This window comes from Aotus nancymaae, unplaced genomic scaffold (genome assembly GCF_030222135.1).
Source record: "Aotus nancymaae isolate 86718 unplaced genomic scaffold, 86718_ANA_hifiasm-v0.15.2.pri h1tg000036l, whole genome shotgun sequence".
Lineage (NCBI taxonomy): Eukaryota > Metazoa > Chordata > Mammalia > Primates > Aotidae > Aotus > Aotus nancymaae.
Window position 1 is genome coordinate 44,049,953 of NW_026988450.1, and position 27,558 is coordinate 44,077,510.

The 27,558-nt window shown below is 36.9% G+C and overlaps 2 protein-coding genes across 8 annotated transcripts in view; one reads left to right on the plus strand and one right to left on the minus strand.

The window, feature by feature from the left end:
- Nucleotides 1–27,558, plus strand: part of PLEKHF2 (pleckstrin homology and FYVE domain containing 2) — a 720,359-nt gene that overhangs the window by 120,237 nt on the left and 572,564 nt on the right. The gene's annotated exons all lie outside the window — the stretch shown is intronic.
- CFAP418 (cilia and flagella associated protein 418) lies at nucleotides 1,513–27,238 on the minus strand. 4 transcript variants are annotated; one of them, XM_012467957.2, is made up of 6 exons: nucleotides 27,064–27,238; nucleotides 22,044–22,131; nucleotides 18,846–18,910; nucleotides 18,225–18,290; nucleotides 8,994–9,089; nucleotides 1,513–4,472 (listed from the first exon to the last, which is right to left on the minus strand). In XM_012467957.2, the coding sequence occupies exons 1-6, from the start codon at nucleotides 27,216–27,218 to the stop codon at nucleotides 4,319–4,321; spliced, it is 624 nt and encodes a 207-aa protein (XP_012323380.1). In that variant the 5' UTR covers nucleotides 27,219–27,238; the 3' UTR covers nucleotides 1,513–4,318. The 4 variants fall into 4 exon arrangements, with proteins under 4 accessions (XP_012323380.1, XP_012323382.1, XP_012323381.1 ...); XM_012467959.2 differs by lacking the exon at nucleotides 8,994–9,089; XM_012467958.2 differs by lacking the exons at nucleotides 1,513–4,472; nucleotides 8,994–9,089 and adding an exon at nucleotides 4,483–8,993.

The window sequence follows — 27,558 nt, forward strand, 5'->3', positions numbered from 1 at the left end:
TTCACAATAGCAAAGACTTGGAACCAACCTAAATGCCCATCAAAGATAGACTGGATAAATAAAACATGGCACATATACACCATGGAATATTATGCAGCCATAAAAAACTATAAGTTCATGTCCTTTGCAGGGACATGCATGAAGCTGGAAACTAACACATTCTCAGCAAACTAACACAGAGCAGAAAACCAAACATGGCATGCTCTCACTCCTAAGTGGGAGCTGAACAAGGAGAACACATGGACACAAGGAGGGGAACATCACACACCAGAGGCCTGCCTCAGGGTCGGGGACTATGGGAGGGATAGCATTAGGAGAAATACCTAATGTAGATGATGAGTTCATGGGTTCAGCAAACCACCATGGCATATGTATAATTATGTAACAAACCTGCACGTTCTGCACATGTACCGCAGACTTAAAGTATAATAATAAAAAAGAATGAGAACATTTATTAAGCACCTATTCTGAATCAAACACTATGCTAGTCACTTTTCATATGTTATACAATTTAATCCTTAAACTTACAAAAGCAGTATTACAATTCATATAGATAAGGCGAATGAAGCCCAAAATGTCACATAACTTTCTAAGGCACATGACTCTGAACTCTGATTTTGTCACACTTCATTTTGTCATCTCTTATCTCAAGGCATTTGGGGAAAGTCAAATTTAATTATCATGTACACACACACACACACATGTATATATATATATATATATATATATATATAATGCAATCTTTTTTCTTTTTTCTAAAAGAGATACAATAAGATGTGGAACCTCTAAAGAGAATGTGTATTTTAAATTTTTTGTTTGCATGCAGAACTACTTTATATAAGCAATATACAAGAGATATTGCTGATTACTGGGAGCAGTAGGTTGGCTGATAGAGATTTTGTTAAAACATAACAGCTGAGAAATAATCAGGATTTGAAATTTACGGCTAAGCTTTATCACAATACTTTTGGACACAAAGACCTTCTTTTTCTTTCATACTCTTAAATATCAATAAGAAAAAGAGAGAAAGTAATTCAGATTCACAGTTTGATGACATCTTTGGCCCAAGAAAAAAAGGTACTAAGTTTATTGACATCAACAAACAAGTTCTGGGCATATACAAGAACAAGTCAACATGACCTGTTCTTCCTAAACTTGGACTTGTTCCTTTGAATACCCATGTTATTTTACATACCCATGTACACACACTCTCTTTACACATCCATGTATACACATACACACACATCAGTTATCGCATGCTTCTCCTCCTCAATGTAAACAAATTATCTGTTTAACTGGATGGTTGGAAACTTTTCTGCTGATGTTAAAAAAATTTTTTTTGACTGGGTATGGTACTTTACACCTATAATCCCAGTACTTTGGGAGTCTGAGGTGGGAAGATTTCTTCAGCTCAGGAGTTCAAGGTTGCAGTGAGCTATGACCAGATCACCGCACTCTAGTCTGTGCAACAGAGAGAGACCCTGTCCCCCTACCGCAAAAAAAGTCATCAAAATGATTTCAAATTAATGTCCATCCAAATGAATATTTTACTATAAAATAAAAGAAATAAATAAATACAGAGTAATTGTTTATTACTTACTCATTTCTAGGCAGGATAAGGGTCTGAAGAGTATAATACAGTTCAAATAAAGAAGTTACCTGGCTTAACAATAGCTACTTGCAGAAAATTATTATAAATATTAAAAACAATTAGGCAAACATCTTGAAAGTTTTATAGGCTTTGCATTTTAAAATTACAGCTGATTAGAAACTATACTTCTATACCGATACTAAAATGGTTGCATTTTCAGCTTAAATTACGACAGTTAATAATTTTTGCAGTGGTATATAAACATAATATTCTTTCTACATTTTAGTTTAAAATTGTACTATATTAAAAAGCTTATAGGCTGGGCGCAGTGGCTCATGCCTGTAATCCAAGCACTTTGGAGGCCAAGGCGGGCAGATCACCTGAGGTCGGGAGTTCAACACCAGCCTGACCAACACAGTGAAACCCCGTCTTTTTAAAAAAATAAAAATTAAAAAAAAGCTTATAAAGTACATTGCCAACAAAAATAGGAACTCACAAATATATTTCTGACATTGGGGGACTCATAATTATTATGTTATGGAATGCCAAACATAGGCAATGTATCTAAGTTTTAGGATACTTATAATGAAATAATAAAAGAGAAAAAAAACCAGGACAATTTTGTCCCTTCAAAGTAGAGGCAACGTAGGTTACTTTGGAGGCCGAAGTGGGCGGAGATCAAGGCCATCCTGGCCAACATGGTGAAACCCCATCTCTACCAAAAATACAAAAAATTAGCTGGGTATGGTGGCGGGCGCCTGTAATCCCAGCTACTCCAGAGGCTGAGGCAGGAGAATCACTTGAACCCGGGAGGCGGAGGTTGCAGTGAGCCGAGATGGCGCCACTGCCCTCCAGCCTGGCAACAGAGTCAACACTCCATCTCAAAAAAAAAAAAAAAATCGAATTAATGATTTAGTAAATTTGCTTACTGGAATAAGAAAGAATTGCACCATAATAAATAATGTGCCAAATGCTATAAGGTTCTGAATGTGTTGATCTTGTTGCTCTGCTATATTTTGTAACAGTTGACTTCAATCAACATCCCCCTATATTTCTGACTCAATTACATGTAGATACAACTTTAGGGATATATTTTTATTGAAAGATAAACTCTGTCATAATATTTTTTTTGAGACACAGTCTCACTATGTTGTCCAGGCTGGAGTGCAGTGGTGACATCTTGGCTCACTGCAACCTCCACCTCCCAGGTTCAAGCAATTCTTCTGCCTCAGCTTCCCCAGTAGCTAGGATTACAGGTATGCACCACCATGCCCAGCTAATTTTTGTATTTTTAGTAGAGACAGTGTTTCACCATGTTGGGCAGACTGGTCTAGAACTCTTGATCTCAGCTGATCTGCTTGCCTCAGCCTCCGTTGGGATTACAGGTGTGAGCCACCACGCCCGGTCTGTCATAATATCCTTAATACAAAAGTATGAGCATTGGCCATTGTAAGATCTGTTCTGTTGTAATGCTAGACTTACTACAGTAAATTTCACGAGTATGTAAATGTGTTATGGCTAGGAAAAGGATTCTAATGATCAAATCGTCCTCCCTTCAGTAGGGTGGCTGGAACAAATTCAGCATAAGACTAAGATTATAACTTTGTTGGAATTATTCCCTTTCAGTGTGCCCTGTGTCACACATTTAAACTATATAGTAGACACATGTAGCAGAGAGTCTGTGGCAGATTGGAAAGCTCCCAAAATCTCTCAATGGGGTTGGGAGCTAGAAATTTTGAGGGATCTGATTTCCTGAATGTGCTGCTATTGTAGGGTTCCTCAGATCTCAGTGATGTCAGGAGGGAGCCCAACAGGTTACCTACTGGTTCAGATATGCTTTGTCTTTTCATGTACTCACCTAATAAACGATACGTCAACCTGATCCTACCAGAAAGGTCCACAGGCTGCCTGAAAAATTATCTTACTTGCTGTTTTCTTCACTTGATGGAGTTTTAGGTATTAAAGGATAGAAAGTACTTGAAAAATCCAACAATAACCTGTATGTTTTAGAGTTTTTGTGATTTTAGGTGCATCAAACTTTTTATATATTATTGAGTATTGAAAAGAGAAAATAACTTTCAATATCTAAATAAACAAAAGAAGGAAAAATAAGCTAAAACTAGTAACATATATTTAATATTGTACATAACATTGCTTTGAGTTTGTGAGGTAAGATCAGCTATGAGGCAGTGTTTTTGCAAAATACCTGTAACTCCTGAACACCCTTCAGTTAGCCACTGATCACCTGGTTTCTTCCATGTCTAAATTATGATCTTTGCCAACAACAGATCTGTCTGGAGGAAGTGTTGTAGACATCCCTAAATGACCTCTCTGCCCTGGCCGGCTTTATCTGTTTTAACTGCTACAAGTGGGGAATGTTTTGCTAAGCGTATTAGCAATCAATGTTGAAGTTACTAATGAAAAACTAGATATTTGTATGAAACTCCATAATTTAACTTCTATTTAACAGAAGACAGATTAGTAAAGAATGTAGATGCCTGTTACTTACTAAGTGAAACATCCACATATATATGAAAAAAAATAATTCCAAAGTGTTATAATAATCTTCCTTAGTCCATCTGGTCTTAAAAACTGTGTGTAGTTGTATCAGTAAAATTCACTGCCTTTTCCCACAGGGAATGTATTGCTAGGGACCATTGCCTAAACATTATGATTAATGGATACTGCTCTCATGGATGCATCTGTCCGAATGTGCAGTCGGCATCCTTAGTGTTTACCACAAACCCAACGAAGCTGATGATCTGTCTGAAGGTCAGTCAGTTCTTCAATAGTTCTCCAGCTACACTGGCAGGCATATGCTCGTGTTCCTTTCTTCTTTATCAACTTTGCTTTTAATTTGTGGAATTCTGGTATGTTGTTCCTATTAGTAAAACAGGAAAGTTTTAGCATAGTGGCTTTGTTCAGTGTTTAATGACTCAAAAAAAAAAAAAAAAAAAAAGTCATTGCTTTCTTTCTTTTTTTTGAGAAGGAGTCTGTCTCACTGTTACCCAGGCTGGAGTGCAGTGGCATGATCATGGTTCACTGCAGCCTTGACTTCCCAGGCTTCCACCTCAGCCTTCCAAGTAGCTGGGACCACAGGCATAAGACTAAGATTATAACTTTGTTGGAATTATTCCCAACTGTGCCCGGCTTAAAACATTTTTTTTTTTTTGTCGAGATGAGGTCTCAGTATGTTGTCCAGACTGATCTGAAACTCCTGGACTCAAGTGATACACCCAGCTCAGTCTCATAATAGTGCTGAGATTACAGGTGTGAATCACGGTGCCCAGCCTATTTTCTTACCTTCCTAGTACATGAACGCTGAACAACCTAGATCCCCTCACACTAACATTAGAAGACACGCTTCAGTGTTCTCTTTCTGATGGTATTTCTTTGATAATCTGTACTTTTCATGGCAATTCTTTAGGACAGTTTACTGACAGTCGTAGAATACAATAACCTAAAGGGCTGGAGAATTATTGATTTGTCCTATCAGAGATGAAATAATATGAAAATTGGGTGGAAAGGATGGTGGTTCATCTCCTACCTCAGATACTCACCTATGCCATATTTTAAAACCCTTCAATATGGCAAGTAAAGAGAACATTAGAGGCATAAAGATCATAGACTTCTGATGAATTAACTATGGAAAATTTTCATCAGTTTCAATAATCTGCTTATTTACTCATATTATCAGTAACAAAAATGTCTATCCTGAAATACATATTAATAATGTTGAAATAATTAAATCAACAAGTAGGGCTATTATAAAAATGATAACCACCGGATTTGATACTATTATAAAAAAGACTACAGAAGTTTAATTAATAATTTTCATGACATTCCATGTAATGAGTTAATATAAATATTCCATGGCAAAGAAAAATGGAAAAAAATTAAAAATAAAATGATGAAAAAATACAAAGTGAAAGGATGAAATACAGTATGAATGCTAGAAAAAGAGATACAGCATCTAAACATTATTTGTAGGTATTACTGCAACAGAAGGCAGGCTACAAAGTGCCCTCTGGTGGTCAATGGCCACACATTCAGTATTACACTGTACAAAATTCAGGCACAATTTAGAGAAGGTTAGAACCTAACAAAACCTGAGAGATTTTCCAAGCCAACGTCTGATTTCAGGAAAGTCTGACCAGCTAGATGACTTAGCTGAGGGAAGAAGTGAATAATATAAATTTTAACAAAAAGAAAAAACCCCACCAAAACTAAGCTGTTGAGGAAAAACGTCTTTTATTTGATTTGCAAAATATTTTGAAAACTTACCATTTGATACTTGACTGAATCCTTAGAGATTTTAGATTAGGAATCATGAATAGGCAGGAATCTAATTACGACATTTCAAATGCTTTTTTAAAATGCACATATCTTAAAAGCTTAGGGAAAAATCATTCTATTCCTTAAAGAAAACACATGATTTAATAGAAAAATAAAAGCATTTTCTTCAGCTGTTGTAGCAAGGTGCTCAATAACTATAGCTTACACTTCTTTTAGAATGTTCTAAAACTCAGCTGGGTGTGGTGGGTCATGCCTATAAACCCTGCACTTTGGGGCGCCGAGGTGGGTGGACTACTTGAGCTCAGGAGTTTGAGACTAGCCTGGGCAACATGGTGAGACCCCATCTCTACAAAATTAGCTGGATGCGGTAGCGTGCACCTGAATTCCTGGCTACTCAGGAGGCTAAGTCTGGAGGATTCTTTGAACCTGGGAAGTGGAGGTTGCAGTGAGCTGAAATTGCGCCACTGGACTCCAGCCTAGGTAACATGACTTGTGAGACTCTGGCTCAAAAAAAAAAAAAAGTTCTAAAACTTCTCAAAGCTAGGATACATTTATTTCTCTCATCTGTAAAATAAAACAATAAAACAAACAACTGCACAGCCTTTCACTGTGTAACAAGTGTGCAGATCGACACTGCTAAAAATAAATGGCTCCCTGTGTTCTGCTGGACATTGAATGGTACTCTACAAACCTTTTAACTTGTCTTTGGTCACTGCCTACTTCTGGTTTCCTCAGTGATTATTCCACATCCTCTTCAACTCCCACTCCACTCCTTTATTTTCAGCAGATCACATCTTCATTCTCAAAACCAGGCCGCCAGGTATGAAACCCTTCAATTTCCTGGCAAGCTCTCCCTGAACACATCAGTACCTTGCTGGCTTCCTCACAGTCATAGAGGTCTTCCTTTTCCTGTCCAAGGCTCACCTCCCATCAGTGCTCTTGGCCCTATTGTCTGTACAACCTTGCTACTCACATGCTTGTCCCCTCCCATGTCTCCTTCCTCTGGGTTCCTCTCATCTTACGAGCCCAGTATCTAAGCGTGTCATAGACTAGATGCTGAATAATGTCTACTGGATAAAGAAACACCAATATACTATACAAAATAACTATCATATCAGTGATTTATATCCTGATGGTGGAGACTGCCTTATTTCTTTAGTTGTTCCATTCTCTTATCTCCCAAACATGTTCCTAAGTGTCTTGAGAACTGAGACAGTATTTTCTACTGATTTAAATAATGACTACTTGTTTATTTTTAATAGTATAATAAATCCTCTGGTTGTCACTGTTTTATCTGAAAGTACATATATTTTTAAACTAGGCTGCCACAGATCTCAGGTAAACCAACTGGTGGTTCTTGATGACTCTGAGATACCACAAGTAGTACCGATTAAGTTATCCATAGTTTATGCCTGTGTTCACCACTGTCTTGATGTTACATGCATTTATTATTCTATGATGGTTTTATAAAAATTCATGCTTCATCTTGGTGACATATGGGGATTATTAACCACTTATTAGATTAACTAGTAGATAGTAAATAGCAGAGGGTTTAGAAAAGTCAGAGAAGGAAAAGTGAACCTGTAGTTAAAAGCTAACTAACTTTTTCACTAATGGCTGAAAAAGTGGGCTAAGCCTAAAAGTATGGGTTCCTGACCTCGGATTTTGGGAATACATTAGGCTTTGAAACTGTGAAACTTTTCAAGTTATATTTTTTCCATGTATTTTTATATTTGAATTGTGTGTATGTGTATGAAGAGGATTCAACGCTTTCATAGATTTTTAAAGTGGTTCTTGATGTGAAAAAGTTTAAAAACAATTAAATTAGGGTATACTCATAGATTTACCCAAGAATGGCTGCCAAAGAAGGTGTAGGGGAAAGTCTCTTACCCTTTTCTTTATGCTACTAAAAAGTGCTGCAATAATACACTGTATTAATTTTTAGCTTTAAATTTTTATTTGAAAATGTCAATGAAAAGTTCAAATATATTTTTATAACTTGTAACACCTTACAGATATTAGGTATGCCGTAAGTGTACAAGAATGTACAAATTATATAAATATGAGTAAGACATTATCTCAGCCACAAGAAAGGTAGTAATACACCAACCTAAGTGCTTTAGTTTTATATTACGGTGTATAATATGTCCAAAGCACCATGAATACACAGGAAAGGAAGAGTTTTCTTTCAGTTGAGAGAGTGGTGAAAGAATCATGGAAGAACCATGATGTATTGTACTCTGAAGGACAGGTAGGGTTTAGGTAGATAAAATGATGGGAAGGCATCCTAGGAGGTAAAGAGGTTGTACAAAGTCAGAGGGAATGGGAGCCTGAGTACTCTGATGTAGCTAAAATCTTGTAAAGGTGAAATATACATTGTGGGAAGACCAAGCTGGATGATGGATGGATGGGAGCTGGATTGCGGAGGGTCATGAATGCCATGCTATGGAATTTGGACATTATTCTGTAAGTGGAAGAGTATTGGGCAGGACAGTACACTCTGAGCTATGCTTTAATTCTGAACAAGGGAAGGATGGTCTGAAAGAAGAGACTGTAGGCAGAAAAACCAGTGAAAAGGCTACTTCTGTATTCTTGTCCAGAAGTAACATGTCCTTATCTAGGCTGACAGCAGACAGATGGAGAGAAGGAGATGGATGACAGAAACACAGTCATGCATTGCTTATGCTTTGTTAGGCGATTCCCTCATTGTGTGAACATCATAGAGTGAACTTATACAAACCTACATGGTATAGCCTACTACACACCAAGGCTATATGGTATAGGCTACTGTTCCAAGGCTACAAGCCTCTACAGAGTGTTACTGTTTATACCAGCATCACCACAAACATGAGCAATGCATTACAGTACAATATTACAGTGGCTATGGTGTCACTAGGTGACAGGAATTTTTCAGCTCCATTATAATCTTATGGATCCACCATGTATATGCAGTCCATTGTTGACTGAAACATCATAATGTAGCACATGACTGTATTGAAGAGGTGAAGCCCATATGATCTGGCCAAATCCACTGAGAGAATATATCAAAATAAGAAATATGAAGTACTTGGTACATTTTTCAGAGTGAAGTTCGTTAGCAACATACCTGAAAAACAGATAATCACATGATTTGTCCCACATATAGTCATCATAGCTTACCACCAAGAAATCACAGGCTATACAACGCAGATGGTCACATGCTCTGTTCAGAGAAAAAGGAATGATATATTAAAGATTATTGGTATCTTTATGAAAACATGGTGATTTATTTATAGGACATACCACATATTAGATTACTGAATAAACAATAGAAAAGTACAGATTAATTTGATTATAAATGTTTATACTAAAGCATTATTTATAGTCTAAACCTTAAGGTTAAATTTTTGCACAAACCTACCTATCTTACTACGATCTTGTACAATGAACATACACATATATAGATATGGGAGAAAATAGATTTGTAGATCTTTTAATTCCATGGTGTTTTCAAATTATGTCTGAAGGAGACCTTATAACTTGTAACACTTTAAAGATATTAGAGCCGGGCGCGGTGGCTCACGCCTGTAATCCCAGCACTTTGGGAGGCCGAGGCGGGTGGATCACGAGGTCAAGAGATCGAGACCAGCCTGGTCAACATGGTGAAACCCCGTCTCTACTAAAAATACAAAAAATTAGCTGGGCATGGTGGCGCGTGCCTGTAATCCCAGCTACTAGAGAGGCTGAGGCAGGAGAATTGCCTGAACCCAGGAGGCGGAGGTTGCGGTGAGCCGAGATAGCGCCATTGCACTCCAGCCTGGGTAACAAGAGCGAAACTCCGTCTCAAAAAAAAAAAAAAAAAAAAAAAAAACCAAGATATTAGATATGCTGTAAGTGTATTTAAGCTAACTTCTTTAAATGCTTCCCTTCCTACTGAAATTTTCAGGAATATCTCTACCAAAGAATATGTCACATTACATTGAAATGAATCTGCTTTTCCCATAAGCTGCTGAAGTGCTGGGAAAAGATCATATTTGTTTCTACTTCCTCACAACTTGGCATAATGCATTCATTCACTCACTTAAAAAATATTTATTGAGAATCTAGTATGTGTTAGTGAGATTCTGTCTTCATGTGGCTTCAACTGTAGTGACAGAAAAAATAAACAATACTCATGATAACTAAATTATAAAGTATGTTAGAGGTTACAAGTGCTTTGAATGAAGTAAGTAGAGTAGGGTAAAGAAAACTGGGAGTATGAGGAGGGGATGGGTTCCAATTTCAAATAAGGTGGTCTGCACAGGACTCACGTAGAAGGTATATCTGAATAGTTTCTTTAAATGGAGTGGTAGCTGGTAAAGGAAGTGGGTTTAAGAGATTATGTTTAAGAGAAGAAGAAAAAGAGCATGCTGTGTGTTGATGTTCAAGATGCAGTGAAGAGCAAAACTCTGATAATGTTGGAAAGAGTGGGCAGAACTGCTAGAATGATACTTAGCATACAATAGGTATTTAATGAGTATCTGAAGAATTAAAATTACAGGCAACCCTCAAAACGCAATTATATATATACTACATAGCAACTATAAGAGTAAAATATTACAGAGCAAGGTAAAAAAGAATTATGAATTGCTGCTGCAAACAATTTGAATGCTATAATAATTCTGATGTACTTTAAGGAAACCCTCCATTGTTTGGAGTGTTCAAAAATGAGAATCAACACAGATGCATTTGATCATCAAAAAATTAAAAGGACAAGTTTTTCAGATTCCAAAAAAAAAAAAAAAAAGGTGAAGAGACCAGTAAGAGTGGAAGAAAACATTTCATTTTCAACACATGGTTAAATACTTACACTACACACAAAATACTTACTAATGACAAAATTAAAAAAAAATAAAAACAATAATCACTCTCTGTAGCACAGGCAGCAAAGAATAGTAGTTAAGGACATGGACTCTGGACACAGATTGCCTAGGTTCAAATGCTGATTCCACTATTTACTATCTGTGTAACTGTTAAAAATAACTTCTACATGACTCAGTTTCCATATCTGTAAAATGGGGATAATAAAAGTACTCAGACACTTCATAGAATTACAACCATGAGATATATTTTTTCATCAATTAATTTGGGAAAAATTAGCACTCTCATATGTTTTTAGTGGATATGTGAGCTGCTATAACCTTTTGGGAAAATTCTTGGTATTATTATTATAATTTTTTTTTGAGACAGAGTCTCGCTCTGTTGCCAGGCTGGAGTGCAATGGCGCAATCTTGGCTCACTGCAACCTCTGCCTCCCAGATTCAAGCGATTCTCCTGCCTCAGCCTCTCCTGAGTAGCTGGGACTACAGGCATGCGCCATCACACCCAGCTGTATTTTTATTTTGTATTTTTAGTGGAGACAGGGTTTCACCATGTTGGCCAGAGTGGTCTCCATCTCTTGACCTCGTGATCTGCCCGCCTTGGCCTCCCAGGTATTACTTTTAAATTAAAATTTATACCTAGCCATTATACTAGCAATCCCATTTTGGGATATGTACAAATAAAAGCACCAGTATATAAACATATATCTCAAGAATTTTTACTTTAGTATTGTCGAAGTGAAAAAAAACAGGATACTACCTGATTATCTATCAAAATGGGAAAAAACTGAGTAACATGCAGTATATTTATACTATGGAATATCAGGCAGTTGATAAAGAGCATTAGTTAGATTTATTTACTAACCTGCAGGGACATCTGAAGAAAGGTGTACACTAACATATACAGCATGATCCTATTTTTGTAAAAACAACCCCCCACAAAAATTCCTATATAGGTGGCTATAAGTTTACAAGGAGCAAAATGTAGAAAGTTATATACTACCTAGTAATACTGGTTGCATCAAGAATAACTGAATAAAGGGAAGGAATGGAGATTATTATCTTTTTCTTTATACGTGCTTCAATTTTGTTTCTATTCTTTCAATAACCATATAATACTTCTGTAATGAAAAAAATGAAATGAAAACATTATATTTTTTTCATGTATTTCCTTTCAAAGTTCAGATATACTAATTTCAAAATTGCAAATACTTTCGGCCTGAAAGTTTGAGAATAAATGCTTTATATGTCTAAAAATATTATTAACCATAATAATAATGAAACATTTAAAACCTATACAAGTTTCATAGGCAAGTCCATATTTTCTTTCAAACTGTTAGCAATTTATGAAGTTGCATTTCTATATTTGGAAATTCTACAACTACATTTGTACACATTTGAACTCAGATTTTGAATGTACAAGTCAAGAAACGCAAAATGATAGTTTCCAAAGCTACTATGACCTGCTTTCTTATGCATACGTAGTTTATTACATGATTGCACAGAGTGTTAACTTTAATGCCTTAATACATATGTGCAATTTGGCTGAATTATTGCTGTTGTGGGAACCATAATTTAGAATTTCCTGACATTTTGTATGTGTAAAATCTCAACCATAATGTTAAATATAGCTTTTTAATTTAATTTAAAATTGAGTAGTTTATTCAAATCTATTCACACTACCACATTTTCCTACAAACACTGTCCTTTGAGAAACATAAAACTAACTTGCAGCTAAGAAATCATTCCACTGCTACAATTTCCTCTATTAGATCATAATTAGTACCAGTCTATGGAATAATCCAGTCTTGCAGTAGTTTAAAAAATAGGAGAGTAAAATTCGATTGGCTTGAAAATGCCTTCATTTTATCTGTACTACTTATTACTGCCACCATGCTTCCTATTCTCTCCCCTTTCCACCAACCAGTAAAAGGCAAATCGTTTTCTAAAATCTAAAGTCATTCAGCTATACCTCAAACCAGAGCTGTATCTAGAAATCAAATAAACAACACAATTAGGCAGGATAGATTCGATTTCCTTTATGCCCTGGCCATATAAATCAGTACTTCTTTTCATGGCTGAAATATATTTCTCTTTCATAGCTATGTACATAAAAGCATATCTAATATAAAGTCATGACTCCAGTGAAAGACAAACTGTCAGGTCTTTCCCTCTAAAACGTAGAGGAAATCACATATAAGATGTCACCAATAGCTTTGTTATTTCGTCCAGCTAATAAGTAGAATTCACTGTTTTACAGATGTTTATGATAAGAATGCGCCAAAACCAACCCAATATAATCTTCTGCCCAGACACTGTGGTTCTCTGTTAAATCCTATCAGATCTGCACAATGGGACCCCAGAATCTTGATGTTTAAACAGTCTGAAAATAACAGCAGTTCCAACAGCAACATCAGCTAAGATTCTTCCCACTTACATACATTACATGGCTTTCTGCTAAGTGGTATCATAGAAAGCATAATGGATTAGGAATCAAGTCACCAATTTGAATCCTTGCTTTGTAATATTTGATGAGACACATTATCTGGGAGTTATTTTTTTTTCTCCTTTTTTTTTCTCTTTTTTCTAGAGTTATTCTTAACAACTTTCTCTCTTACCTCCCTTAGTTACTTAATCACTGGATTCTGTCAATTCTATATTCTAAATATTTCAAATTTGACTTTTTCCCTATAGCCATTGCTACCACTCAGGTCACAGCTCCCATTGTCTCTTTCGTGGACCACTCTACTGCCTGTTGACTAGTCTTCCTGTGTCCTTTCCTGTTTTGCCCCTCCAACTACCAAGCCATTTTCTGCAGAGCAGCCAACATGACTCAAGAAACACAAATCTGACCCATTGCACACAGGATATACCTTTTCCAAAATCCTCCAAAGGATTAGAGGACCTGAAGCTAAATGTCCCTCTACTCTCTCTCCAGCCCCATCAGCAGCCATTCTTTCCCTAGTCATTATGCTCCAGCATGGCCAGATGCTCTCTGTTCCTTCCTCCAGAGGAACACCACCAGTTCCTCCCCTTCGCAGGGATCTTCTAAACACGTGTGCTCTCTGGCTGCAATGGTCACCTCTCTTTGCCTAATTCTTACTCATTTTTCATATTGTGGTCTGGTTATTTGCTCAGAGAAGTATTCCCTGACCCTTCATATTAGTTAGAGTGTCCATCATCTATGCTTATAGTATCCCTTACTTTCCCTTTATGCCTCATATCCAATGGAAATTAAATACTTATTTGTGGAATCATGTATTCAAAGCCTATCTCCTCACCTAGACTGAAAGCTCATTGAGGACAGAAAGTATCCATTTATTTGTTCACCATAATTTGTTCACTTAATCCCTAGGACCTACCAGGTGGTTAATATGTGTGTGATGAATTTAACACAAGTACCTCAATCTTTCATTTATAAAATGGAGGTACAAATTCTTGATTAGAATCTTGGGTTTTTTTTCCCTGTGGAGCAGGTAAATGAATATGCATGTATAAAAAGTGCTCTGGATGGTATAAAGTACTTCACACATAAAACGTTGCAAATGCAGATGAACACGTGTTTATCTTTCTATGGGTGCAAATTCTGTTTCATGAAAGGAGCAACTAATAAAAGATCTGTGAATATAAACATTTACCTGTGCATATATATGCAACTGGTGTCTCTTCTTACAGCTGTGCAGGAGGTAGAAATGGGGTATAATTGATTTTGGCATCCCACTGGACTAATGGTATGTGATAGGAGCCTCGAGCTATGAAAACGGCTGTTCTTTTGTTTACTGAAATTCCATCTAGCAAAGATTTCGTCTGTGCTAGAACTAAGTCAAAGTACACACAAAATATTTCATATATAAGAAAATCTTAATGAAATATTACTTTTTAGGAGTAAACCAGAATGTATTTTTTAAAGATCATTTTTAAAAACAAAAGGCACCTATAAGTATATGTATTTCCTGAGATAAAATAGGAAACTAGTAGAATATAAGATTCTTGTCCCTGAGCTATAACATGAGAAAGCAGAAATAATGGATGAGACAGATACCATAATTAGAACCCAGTGTGCCCGCAGTACCTAGCTGTCTTTTGCACCACAGGCACAGTTTTCAAGTATTATTTCATTTAATCCTCAGAGTATTTCCACGAAATATGTTTAGTGTTTAAGAGTGAGGAAACAGGTTTTAGAAGATAGCATCCCTTCTTAAGGCTTCAGAGCTTATTAGTGGCAAAGTGAGGCTTTGAACTCAGGCATTCTGTCATCAGAGCCCTTCCGTTTCATGCCATAGGAGTAATCATCTGCTTCTTTGTTCCTCACTGGCCAATGTTTTGCCTTTTAATTATAAACTAGAATAGGGTTTAGGATATGGGCATTCGATGGATTTAAATAAAGGAAAAAATTCAAATAGAAAAATCAATTTGCTGTATATGAATTAAACAGATAAGGCAGCAGGAGACATGCATTAGAAGGGAGTAATGTTGCAGATAGGGAACAAATGTAAATATACTCAGACACAGAAAAACTTAAGTGGAAAGTAGAGAATGATAAGCATCCCAGTGGAAGTGGATATCTGACCCAGGCTGTAATTGGAGCTGAAGGAACTAAAGAGAGAAGAGGAACAGTAAGGATAACAATTTGGTAAAGTAAATAGTGAGTTTAGAGTTAATGTGAGATAAAGGGCAACTCTCATTTTCCTTCTGAACAAGGGAAAAACACTCAAAATAATATTTTAGGGATATTATCTTGAATGCTCTATGTGAGTGATACTAGAAAAGACGGAAGTGGATGGTAACTGGGAAACTGCTGCTGTGGTTCACGGGTGACTTGACAAACGCCTGGAATAGAGGAGGCATGGCTCTGAAAATGACGGAGACAAGTCCCAACCGAGTTGAGATAGGTAATTTAGGATTGATAGCAACAACACTAAATTCAACTCTACAGGCAGTTTGTAGCTCTAAGTCTTTGTAGAGAGAGTTCTCGACACATGATGATTCAATTACTATCAATTTTTCCTTATAGCTCTTACAGCAGGTACCAGTCCAGTGAATTTATATTAGCCTGTTGGTTGCCTGGTGTTCCCATATAAGGCTTCTCCAGACTTCTAATTTCACTTTGGTCCTATAGCCCTACCTTCTGGGCTTCCTTGGATGTAGGCTGGCACCACTACAACCCTCCAATGTCTTTTTGACTCCCACTTCTATTATTCAATACAGTTAATGTGCCACAGTGATGTTTTGGTAAACAATGGACCACATATACCACAGTGGTCCTATAGGATTATAATGGAACTGAAAAATTCCTATTCCTAGTGACATCATAGCTGTCCTATATAGCACAGTGCTTACTCATGTGTTTGTGGTGATGCTGATGTAAACAAACCTACTGAGCTGCCAGTTGTATAAAAATAGCACATACAATTATGTATAGTACTTAACACTTGATGATAATAAACTATGCTACTAGTTCAGTTTTTACTATAGTTTGTCTAATTATTTGAGAATGTACTCCTTCTACTTATTAAAAGAATTTAACTGTAAAACAGCCTCAGACAGGTCCTTCAGGAAGTATTTCAGAAGAAGGCACTGTTGTCATGAGATGACACCCCCCAACGAATACCTTCCAGTGGGGCAAGATGTGAAGGTGCAGGACCGTGATATGGATGACCCAGACCCTGTATAGGCCGAGGCTAATGTGTGTGTTGTCTTCGTTTTTAACAAAAAAGTTTAAAAAGTAAAAAACAATGAAAAAATAGAAAAAAGCTTATAGAATAAGGATGCAAAGAGAGAAAATATTTTAGTATAGCTGTACAATCGGCCTTTTAAATTGTTACTATAAAATAATCAAAAGTTAAAAAATGAAAAAGTTTATAAATGAAATAAGTTTCAGTAAGCTAAGGTTAATATTATTTAAGGGTTTCTAAAGTAAACTTAGTGTAGCCTACGTTACAGTGTTTATAAAGTCTATACTAGTGTACAGTAATGTCGTAGGTCTTCCCAGACAATCACTACTTATTCACTCACCCAGAGCAACTTCCAGGCCTGCAAGCTCCGTTCATGCTAAGTGCTCTATACAGCTGTACCATTTAAAAAATCTGAAGGCCAGCACGGTGGCTCACGCCTGTAATCCCAGCACTTTAGGAGGCCCAGGCGGGCGAATCACGAGGTCAGCAGTTGGAGACCAGCCTGGCCAACATGGTGAAATTCTGTTTCTACTAAAAATACAAAAATTAGTCAGGCATGGTGGCACACACCTTTAATCCCAGCTACTCAGAAGCTTGAGGCAGGAGAATCACTTGAACCCGGGAGGTGGAGGCTGCAGTGAGCTGAGATCACTCCGCTGCACTCCAGCTTGGGTGACAGAGTGAGACTCCATCTCAAAAAAAAAAAACCACAAAAAAAACTTTTATACTGTATTTTTGCTGTACCTTTTTAATATTGAGATACACAAATATTTACCATTGTGTTACCACTGCCTATAGTATTCAGTGTAGTGATATGCTGTTACAGCTTTATAGCCTAGTAGTGTGTAGTAGGCCAGTGAATCATCTAGCCTAGGTGTGTAGTAGGCTGTATAATCTAGGTTTGTGTAAGTATGCTCTACGATGTTTGTACATGAGGAGGTCACCTAATGACATATTTCTCAGACTGTATCCTTGTTGGTGACACTTGACTATATAACAGTTATCCTTCCAGAAATGTGATCAACATGCAATAATATAACTTAGGCCTTTTTTTCTTAAAAAATTAACAAAAAATAAGTGTTTTAGAAATAACTAGATAAAAATATTCAATAAAGTAAGCTAGGTAAGTAGGCCTCTGCCAAAAATAGAACCAAAAGCAGCAGGAGAGTAGGATTTGCTTAAAACCAAACTGTTTGCCTATATTATTAAAATGCAAATAGAATGTGCTAAGATTATGGGGCTAATATGGGTTTGGGGTAGGTGGCATCATGATTATAAGACTGCCCAGAAAGAGGTACTGAGTGAGAAAGCGAGTGTAGGAAGGGCAAGGAAGAGACAAAGAACATAGGGTTTCTGCTTTTGACATATGTAAACATGTAAAATCAAGCGACTATGCTTGAGAATGCTTTGGGTAATGCAGACCTGTAGCTTTGCATGCTAACTGGCCAAGGCAGTGTGGGTAAGGCATCATGTATCTGCATGCCCATTTTGCTTCAACTGCCTTACTGACTGGCTTCCACTGCCTGGAAGGAAGTTCACTCTCCTGTGTCCTGTGGAAACAACACCAGGATTGGAGTGATCCAGGCATTTCAAGTGGGGCTTAGAAAAGAAAGCATCAATACAATGAATAATATATACCCAACATCACAGCTTTCAATAGCTATCATCCAGGAATAATGAACAAATAATTCTTAGATTGGCTAATAAAAATACCTCTCCTTATAAAACAGACTGATGCCAAGATGATAAGAACTACATTTTAACAAGTGAGCATCCATTTGGAAAAAACCCAGTAAAAAGTATAATACATTTCTGACATCCTACCTCCATGAAATACTTGTTCCAATCCCACATGGAATAGAGCTTCCACCAAGGTACACCGGACTGCAACTAGACGTGTTTAACAGATGCAAAAATATGAAGTTATAACAAAAAGTAGAATTTGGCCCTGTCAAAAAATTTTTGGTTTTACTAACTTTATGTTCTTGTAATCAAATTGTATATTTTCCCTAGCAAACCAATTATTTCAAATAAGACATATTTATTGTAGGATCACTGCTTTATTGGATATAACCTGTACATTCAGGAACACTCAAGGAGTTAAAATGAGTAAAGGAAAAATGTGTTTGCCAAATAAGGTAAGGGACGAAGCAAATACTGAAGAATATAACAGAACATTAATTTTGAGAAACTGTTCACACTTTTTTTTTAAGCGGCAGAAAATTATTTACAATAGCAATAATCCCCCATTTAATTTCCTTTACATGAAGTGGGTCACAGACCATAAGAACACTGAAGGTATTGCTATTGGTCTTTCTCCTGAAGGCCAACCAATGCTTTGTTGTTCAATTTCACTGCTGTTTAAATGGTAACAAAATCTACTAGACTATGCTCATAGTGTTTGCTCAGTAGTATGTAGAATTCACCAAAGCAATCTCATCTTACCTTTTACCAAGGCCTTGAATGGAAGCTCTGACAGATGTGTTACCGGAAGATTTAGATTTTAATTTCTGTTAAAAAAGTAAAACAATAAAAGGCCACGAGTAACTTAGAAAATTGTAACATGAAAACTAATATTCTTTATAACAAGAATATTTTCTAAGTGACTTAAATACAAATTTTGATGGCATCATTTTTAAGTTTCTGAAATAAAAACAATGATTAAAACTTTTTAAAGGCAAAAGGGAAGTAGAACTCCCTAAGGAATTTGCAAATTACTCTACTAACTTTTAGGCTAGGAAATTGATATATTGCCATTATTAGCATGCTAAGATTTAGAGTCACTTTATAACTCTTCAGTTAATATTACAGTTCAATGATTTAATATGAAGGACCTGCTATTTAAAACTTCATTCTAGAAAAATTCAATTGAGGAAGAAAAAAACCTCAGACTCATTTTTAAAGGCTGTGAATGTGCGTCATATGAACTAAAATTAAACTAACCAAGCTCCTGTGTAACTTCAGGAATATTAATTTTGATCAAATGGAATGGTATCAACCAATAAATGTTCAAGGAAAATGTAGAGCTACCTAGTCACAACCATACAGTAGTTCCTATATGGTTACATAATATCATCATCATTAGCAAGCATTTATTAAGTGTTAACTGGTATATGGTACCAAACAACATAAACCAACCACACACTAGGACCACCGCCAAGGAGAGGAAGTGAGATGGAGAAAAGGCAATTTAAACTATGCAGAGACCTGCCTTCATTTTACATAGTGGGTGATGAAATTTAATAGAGGTGAAAATATTGTTTTACTATTTCTCTCAACTCTTATTTGATGTTAAGCAGAACTGGAAAAAATTTTGGTACATGTCTGAAAAATAGTAATTTGCACAAGTCTTTCTGTTTGGGGAGCATGTTTCATGTACCATCCAAACTCAGGTTTATGACTCTAAGCTGATACACTCTGATGTTTGTTGTTGGTTCCTGGGCTTTCTTGTGTGGCTCTGGGAACAGTTCAGAAATGCAACAAAATGGGAAAGCAGGGGATAAGGTGGGGGAGTAGTATTTTCAGGGCATAATATTAACCTCTAATGACAACGTCAGCATAGACCATCTGTTTATCAATGCTTCTTAATAACTGTTTTTTTCCCCCAATAAATGTTTTACTTAGACCTGCTGTCTCCTTTGAAGGTTGAAAAACTGGACACAATATGTAACTAAAAAAGGAAAAGATCATGCTTAAAAATTTATTTCTTCATTATTGTAAGAGCTACTTTTATTTCAAATTAGTATATCTTAAACCCAAACCAGAGAAGTATTTATCTTCTTCTGAAACACCTTAACTGAAGAGATAGCACCTCATATACAGATATGCACCCTATAGTACTTAATGAATAATAATATTAATAACTAATGAGCAACAAAACGATGTAATTTTTTCCTACTATTAATACTACTAATTGGCATTACTATTCCGTGCTTATGCACTTACTCAGCACTTATGAAGTATTCTGTTTGCAGGGTACAGGTGACCCTTGAAAAACATGGGTTTCAACTGCACAAGTCCCCTTATATGTGGAATTTTTCCAATCAAACAAGGATCGGAAATCCACTATTTGTGGCATGCAAAACCCCATATATAGAGGGCCAACTTTTCACATAGGTGGGTTATATAGGGCTGACTGTGAAACTTGAGTATGTATGGATTTTGGCATATGTGGGGGTCCTGGAACCAATCCCTTGAGTATACCGAGGAATGACTGTATTTAATATTGCTACTGTGTTGACATACTATTTAACTCTGCATCAGCTTATTAATTTACTTCAGGTGAACTGAAAATGTTTAATTTTGAAAAATTCAGATCTTAAAATCTATACTAGTCATTTGATTTTTAGTCTGGCTGACAAAAATATAAATGGTCCCTCTCCATATTCTTACCACTCCCATTACCTAGCTATTTTCAGTCCACTGTTTTGCTTTTATCTTCCCTATCCTTTAAAAAACAAAACAAAATGAAACCCCTGGTACTATATTTATTTCTTAATTTTTTTGTGATCTTTGTAAATTAGACTTCTATTTTGTATCTTTCTTTTAAATCTAACAGACATGCTTGACACACACCATACTGATAAAAATTAAAATACGTAAATTCTCATATACTGCCCAGTATGAAAAATGTAAGTGATAAAGGCACTTTGGAAAACAATTTGGCAATGGGTAGAAAAGTTGAAGATAAGCACACCTTATGACCTAGGAATTCCTGTTCTAGCTTTATGCATCCCAAAGGAACTTCTGTATATGGGTAAAAAAAGCCATGCAAAGATATTTAATGAAGGAGTAATCAATGGTTTTCCCTGTGAACATGTTAAAATTTGTATGCCTTTTCTCCAATTATTTGTAATAGCAAACAACTGGGCACAATCTAAATGTCCATCAGCAGGGAAGTAGATAAGTAAACTGTGGCAGAGTTATACAAAGGACTACTATACACAGTTAAAATTGTTTATGGTTATATACAAATGTAATAAAAGGATAAATGTCTGGATGGAAAGGATAAATGGTTATCTTTGGGAAGGAAGGCAACAGAGTTAGGATTTAGAGAGGTCTTAAAAACTATATCTCTAATTTGTACTTCTTTAAAAAAAAGGTCCAGAGAAGCAAGTATGGCAAATGTTAATATATGTTTAATATGGGTGGCTGTCATGGTATGTTCAGCACATAGGTTGCTGTTACATTATTCTGTGAACTTTTTATACAGCTAAAATAGACACATAAACATTTAAAAAATTTAAATATTAATAATTTATTGCTTCATGGGATAAGAGCAACGACATTTCATCTGAGGTGCTAAGCACATTCCTATAACGAAAGCTGTTTTTGGCCTTTTAGAAAAGTGTTCTTAGAGGCTACAAATAAATACAAGTGACCAGCTGGATGTGTGAGTTGACTTCTATGCTAACAGCTTTTCTAATTTTTTATTCTTACTGATAAATGCACAGGAAAACACATACTGAGAGTGTCTAATATTTGACTGCTTCTACAGCTCTTTAAGTGTAATAATTTCTTTAAGTAATTCTGTTTCTCAGAATTCAAAAGATAATGGGTAGCTATTTTCATCTTCTTTAAGTTATTCTAAACATGTCTTGAAATAATGAAAGAATTACTACATATTTCTAACACTTGACTTACAGATGGTTTTTTATCCAAGTTGGGCTCTTCAAATATTTCATTAATCAGACTGTCAAGATCATCTTCTCTTTTAAATGTTTCCATTGATCTGAAAACATACACACAGAAAACCCACCTGAAGTTTATTGACAGATAAAGCTAGTATCAGAAGAGTTTTGTTTTAAGTCCATTATTGGAGTTGATAATAGAAAGATAAAAGTGATTATAATTTTTTTCACTGTGGATATAGTCTAAGTTTGTTGAGACAGATATACTTTATTAGGTACAAATTCACATATGTTCTATACTATTACATACTTAAAATGAGACATTTAAAACTAGATACATTATATTCAAGAGAAGTTGGGTATGTACTTATCTAAATTATATCAAGCACATATTTAGAGAATATAAAACATGTACAATGATAAGCAGAACCAGATATTACAAATAATGGTAATTTTAACCAGTCGTTCTGACTTTGTTTCTAAAGGTTCCATTGTAAGTCAACCATATCTCTTTACTAGAGGAGCTGAAGGTCATGTAATCAAATGACCCCTCCCCTCGCCCCAAAAAAGGTGCTATTTGTTAGACAGAATATCTCAACTACTCAACTACCTCTACCTGCTGCAGGCAAAGCCATCACTGGATTATTAATATAAACCACTACTGCACAGAACTTCTATTTAATAGCTGATGCTAAATAGCTAATAGCTAAAATAGTATTTACTGAATACTTACTATATCTCAGGCATTGTCCTTAGTCTTTACACGAGTATATATTTAACCCCACTTTTTTTAGATGAAGAAAAGGCACCGAGAGATTCAGAAATCTGTTCAAGTTCATATAAATAGTGGGAAGAAAGGCTTGAAATTGAATCTAGGGCAGTCCATGCACTTAATACTACATAAGACTAACTTTCTTTAGCGTTTATATGAAGTAGATGCTGTACATCAACTTCGTAACTTCATTATTTGTTTTCGAAGACAAATTTTTTTAGTCAAACTCTTTAATTTCAGAAATGTATTTGTTCTGACAATTCTTAATATCGCCTGTCTCTGTTACATCTTGGAGTAAAATAATTTAACCTGATTTAAGAAAAGCAACAGACTGCTGTCTACTACCTAATGGTTGATTCTGTCTCCAGGCTTAGCTTTTTCAGTTGTACTGTAACTTTTACCCTTAATGTCTTTCACTGTATACCGGTTTCTTCCCTTAACTTAGGAGTATTCTCAAGGCTTTCCTCTTCAAAGAGACGTTTCAAAAAACCCCTCTCTTGAAGTTTCTACCCTTTCTTACTCACTACTGAAGAATAGTCTATATCCATGATTTCTACTTCCTTACAAGTAGATTAGATGTAAGCATCAGTTGGGTGCTAATCCTAGACAGGGGTTTCTTAACCTTGGAACTACTGACATTCTGGGTCAGATAATTCTCTGGGGTATGTATGTGGGGGCAGGAGACCTGTATATTGCAGGATGTTTTACAGCATCCCTGGCCTCTACCCACTAGATGCTATTAAATAATAGTACACCCTTCCTCAGGTGTGACAATAAAAAATGTCTCTAGACGTTGCCAAATGCCCTTTGGGTGGCAAAATCATCACCAGTCTAGGGCTACTACTGACCTACTTTAAATTATTTAATCTCTCTGAACCTCAAATATTTTATCTATAAAAATGGTATCTAGATTACTATTTAAAATTGCTTTCAGGTATCATATTCTATTTCTGGCCTCTAATCTCTTAACTATAGTGAAACTCTTCTCTCAAAGGTTTCCACTGCCCAAATCACTACAGAATAATGGCTGTTCTCAGTTCTAATCCTCTTTAATCTTTCAGAAGCATCTGACACTGCTGGGTACCAATTCCTTATATTTCTTTTTTGATAGGAGGTTGCTAAGATGTCCTCTTAAAATTTTCTCCTTTGGCTTTCAGGACATACTTTCTGGGTTCTCCTCCCTCATGCAATTTCAAGAATCAGATGCATTAAAACTCCACCAACCTAATCAGTATTGTTACAGATCCAAATTGCCAGCCTACATAAGATTCTGGTCTGTTCTTAAATCATGAAATTTCACAATGCCTACACTTGCCTATGCTTTGCTATAGTAATAAGTCAACATTTCCTTGAGAACTCATAATTTTAAAGCACTGTATAATACTTTTTTTGGTCTTTTGATGTGATAATAATCTTAATCAAATGTTAATCAAATAATCTTAATCAAATCTTAATCTTAAGCTTTTACTGGTTCCCTCTTTGTTTCTGACATTCTAATTTTTTAAAGATAGTTTCTGCTGAAAATAAAAGGTATATTCAAAATAAAAGAAACAGAAACACTTAAACCTATAATTAAGTGTGAGGTATGTATGAGAGGTATATATAGAAAACTTAAATCTAGATCTACCATGTCCTTGTGACTTAGCAATATGACTTTAAGCAAGTAACTAAGCATTGATTTAGTCAGTGAAATGGGGATAACAGTATTCATCTCATGGTGTTGTGAAGATTAAATGAAATGACATATATAAAGCACTTAGCATACCGAAAGAATTCAATAAATGTTGGCCATTATTATTATAGCTGTCATCTAGAAAGCTATATTATCTTTAAATATTCCCATGTGCATCATCCTGACCCACTTTATTCCTATTGCAGTTCTTCTCAACCCACATCAGTCTTAAAAGAAAAACAAACCAATCACATATTTCTCTTTATCATTTTGAACACTTAACAAATTGCATGTTTTGACTCTTACATTAGCATTTGTTCCTGGTATCCAGATGTAGCATGCTCATTTACAGTATTATTTGCAAAGCTATCATTTTAAGAGGTAATATCAGTATTTTAACTTTTATATGAAATACAGGTTACACTGCTATACAATTAGTAGGTAATCTCCTGTTAATAAATTCAAACATAAATTGCTTCCTAGCTTTTAAGTATCAATTTTGGCTCAAGGAAAAATTTTAATATATTACATTATAAACCAGGTTGAGACTATATTTGGTATAAGGTTTAGGCCCTTTGTTGCTGTTTTTGTATAATTTACAACTACATTGCCAGATGAAAAGTTTTCTTATAAATGACAACAGTACTGGCTCATTACAGCTTTTATGTTATTTAGTACTAAAAAATCTAATGTATCAAGGTGGGCTGAGGTACTAGAAACATTATAGATGAATTTTAGTAGAGCAAGAGCAGGCATGACACAACCCATGGTTGGAGAAGACCCACATAGATAGTCCCTTCCATTTTGAGCAGCTTGCTTCAATACATCCTGCCCCTCTGCATGCTAGTTCTCCTAAGATGAACAGCTCTGAAAAGCTCCTTTATAGATTTGCTCTAACCCCTAGAAGGACAAATGACAAGTACTAAAGAAATTGCAAAGTAACATTGCTGTGGGATAGGGATGGTAGATATGCTAATAGGTACATAAGGAATTCCAGTATACACGATAATAAAAGTTAATGAGAGTGATATTTACAACATCCAGCCAAATGAGTGTTAGCCTATTCACAGTAATTATAGTTGTCTCTGTTTTGTTTTAAAATGCTGCTCAGAACTCAACTAAGTTTTAGAAATTTTGTTTATGTACTCCTTTAGAATTTTTTCAATGCTTTTATCTTCGGAGAGTGAATTTTTATAAATAAATGTCATTGGAGGTAAGCCTGTGAATGAGTAATGGAGTTGGCTAGTACTTTGGGAAATCACACATACATCCACCAAAAAACCAACACCAAACCAAAGATGCAGCCAAAAAATTAATAAAGATGACGTTCTTAGATTGATCCAAAGTTGCTTCTGTGTAATTTCACAAGCGTTTTCAAAATATTCTAGGCAAGAGGCAATTTCCAAAAGATTCTAGCAAGAGTTACTGCAGTCTCTCATGCCATCACTGTGAAGGACAATACTCTGATGTGAACATTTTCTTTTTTGAGGGGTTGTGCGGGAAATGAGGAAGTGAAGGAAGTCCTATGATTTAATAATTACATGGAGAAAAACGACTGGTAAATTTGAAAGGTAGTTTTTAGATCAAAAACCAAAATACTCAAGAAATGTCCCTAAATTTCCCTATGTATGCCTGGGACCCTTAACTAGGGGGCCATGGAGAGAAGAAAGGTAGTTGGTTTAATGTTCATAATAATTAATCCTTTTGTCATGAATCTAATCTCATCTGAACTCCCCGAGTTAAAAAAATAAAATAAACTGAGCCAGCTGCGATGGCTCACACCTACAATTCTAGCACCTTAAGGGAGGCAGAGATGCGAGGACAGCTTGAGGTCAGGAGTTCTCGACCAGCCTGGTCAACACAGTGAGACTCTGTCTCTACAAAAAATACAAAAATTAGCCGGGTGTGTAATCCCAACTACTAGGGAGGCTGAGGTGGGAGGATTGTTTGAACCAGGGAGTTGGAGGCTGCAGTGAGCTACGATCGCGCCAATGCACTCCAGCCTGGGCGACAGAGCGAGACTCCATCTCAAAAAAACAAAACACAAAACTCAGCTAAAGACAGACTAGAAGGGAATTGTTTTCTCCTTTCTTAACAACTGGCCCCCGGATCGGCCTGGGGAGTGGGGTCTGAGGTAATGGGATGAGTTTGTCTAACAGGGCACCTCACAGGGAGATGAGAACTGCTCGGCCACACAGAGGCAAAATCTGGGCGGTCAGTACAGCCCTCTCGGGAGCTAAGAAGGGGGCGCCTGAGCTGCATCACGGTCCCCGACTAGAACCTCCTAGGCTCTGGCGGCAGAAATAAACCGGAGACCGACACGGGTCGCGGGCTCGGCGCGAGGGGCGGGGCCAGCTCTCCCGGGCTTGCCGGGGGCGGAGTCTGCGCTGAGGGAAGAGATGCCAGAATCCGCTTAGAGGGTTGAGGGGTGAGCTGCTACGGAGGGTGGGACACTGAGGGTCTGAACCCTGACGAAAGGAGGGGCTGGAGGTAGCGGGCAGGTTTCTTTTGAGTTGGGTGGCGGAGGGGCGGCTTTAGGGCCTGGAGCAGGGCGTCACTAGAACAGTCCACCCCTCCCGCCCCGTTAACCTGAGATTCTCTTTCGCCTCGGCTTGGTTCCGGTCGCTGCTGTGGGTGCCGCCGCGGCAACCTTTGGGTTGCTCGACCACGCCCCGTCTTAGAAGGTCGGGTGTGCAAAACTTGGACTCCACTTCATCTAAAAGCTCGTCCAGGTCCTCCGCCATCTTGAATCGCCTGACCTTTTCCCCCTCGAGTCGCCGAAGCCCCGGTGTTTCCAGGGGTAACGCGAAGACCCGGCTCACGCCCGCCTCACTAGGCGTCCCCGCGCATGCGCACTGCGTCCCGTGGCAGCCTGAGGCGCTCACCAGAGCTCGCGGCAGAGAACGCGGTGGGTTTGTGAGGGACAGGCGCCTGCGGGGTCGGAGGCCGTAGCTCTCCCTGCCCTGTGTCTGTGTGACTCGCGATGCTTTGCTTTTCTTCCTTCCAGTTTGTCCGGCGTGTTTCGTCCCGTCTCCCCCTCCCGGGCCCACATTGTAACCACAAGCACACTGTCGCGCCCCTTCA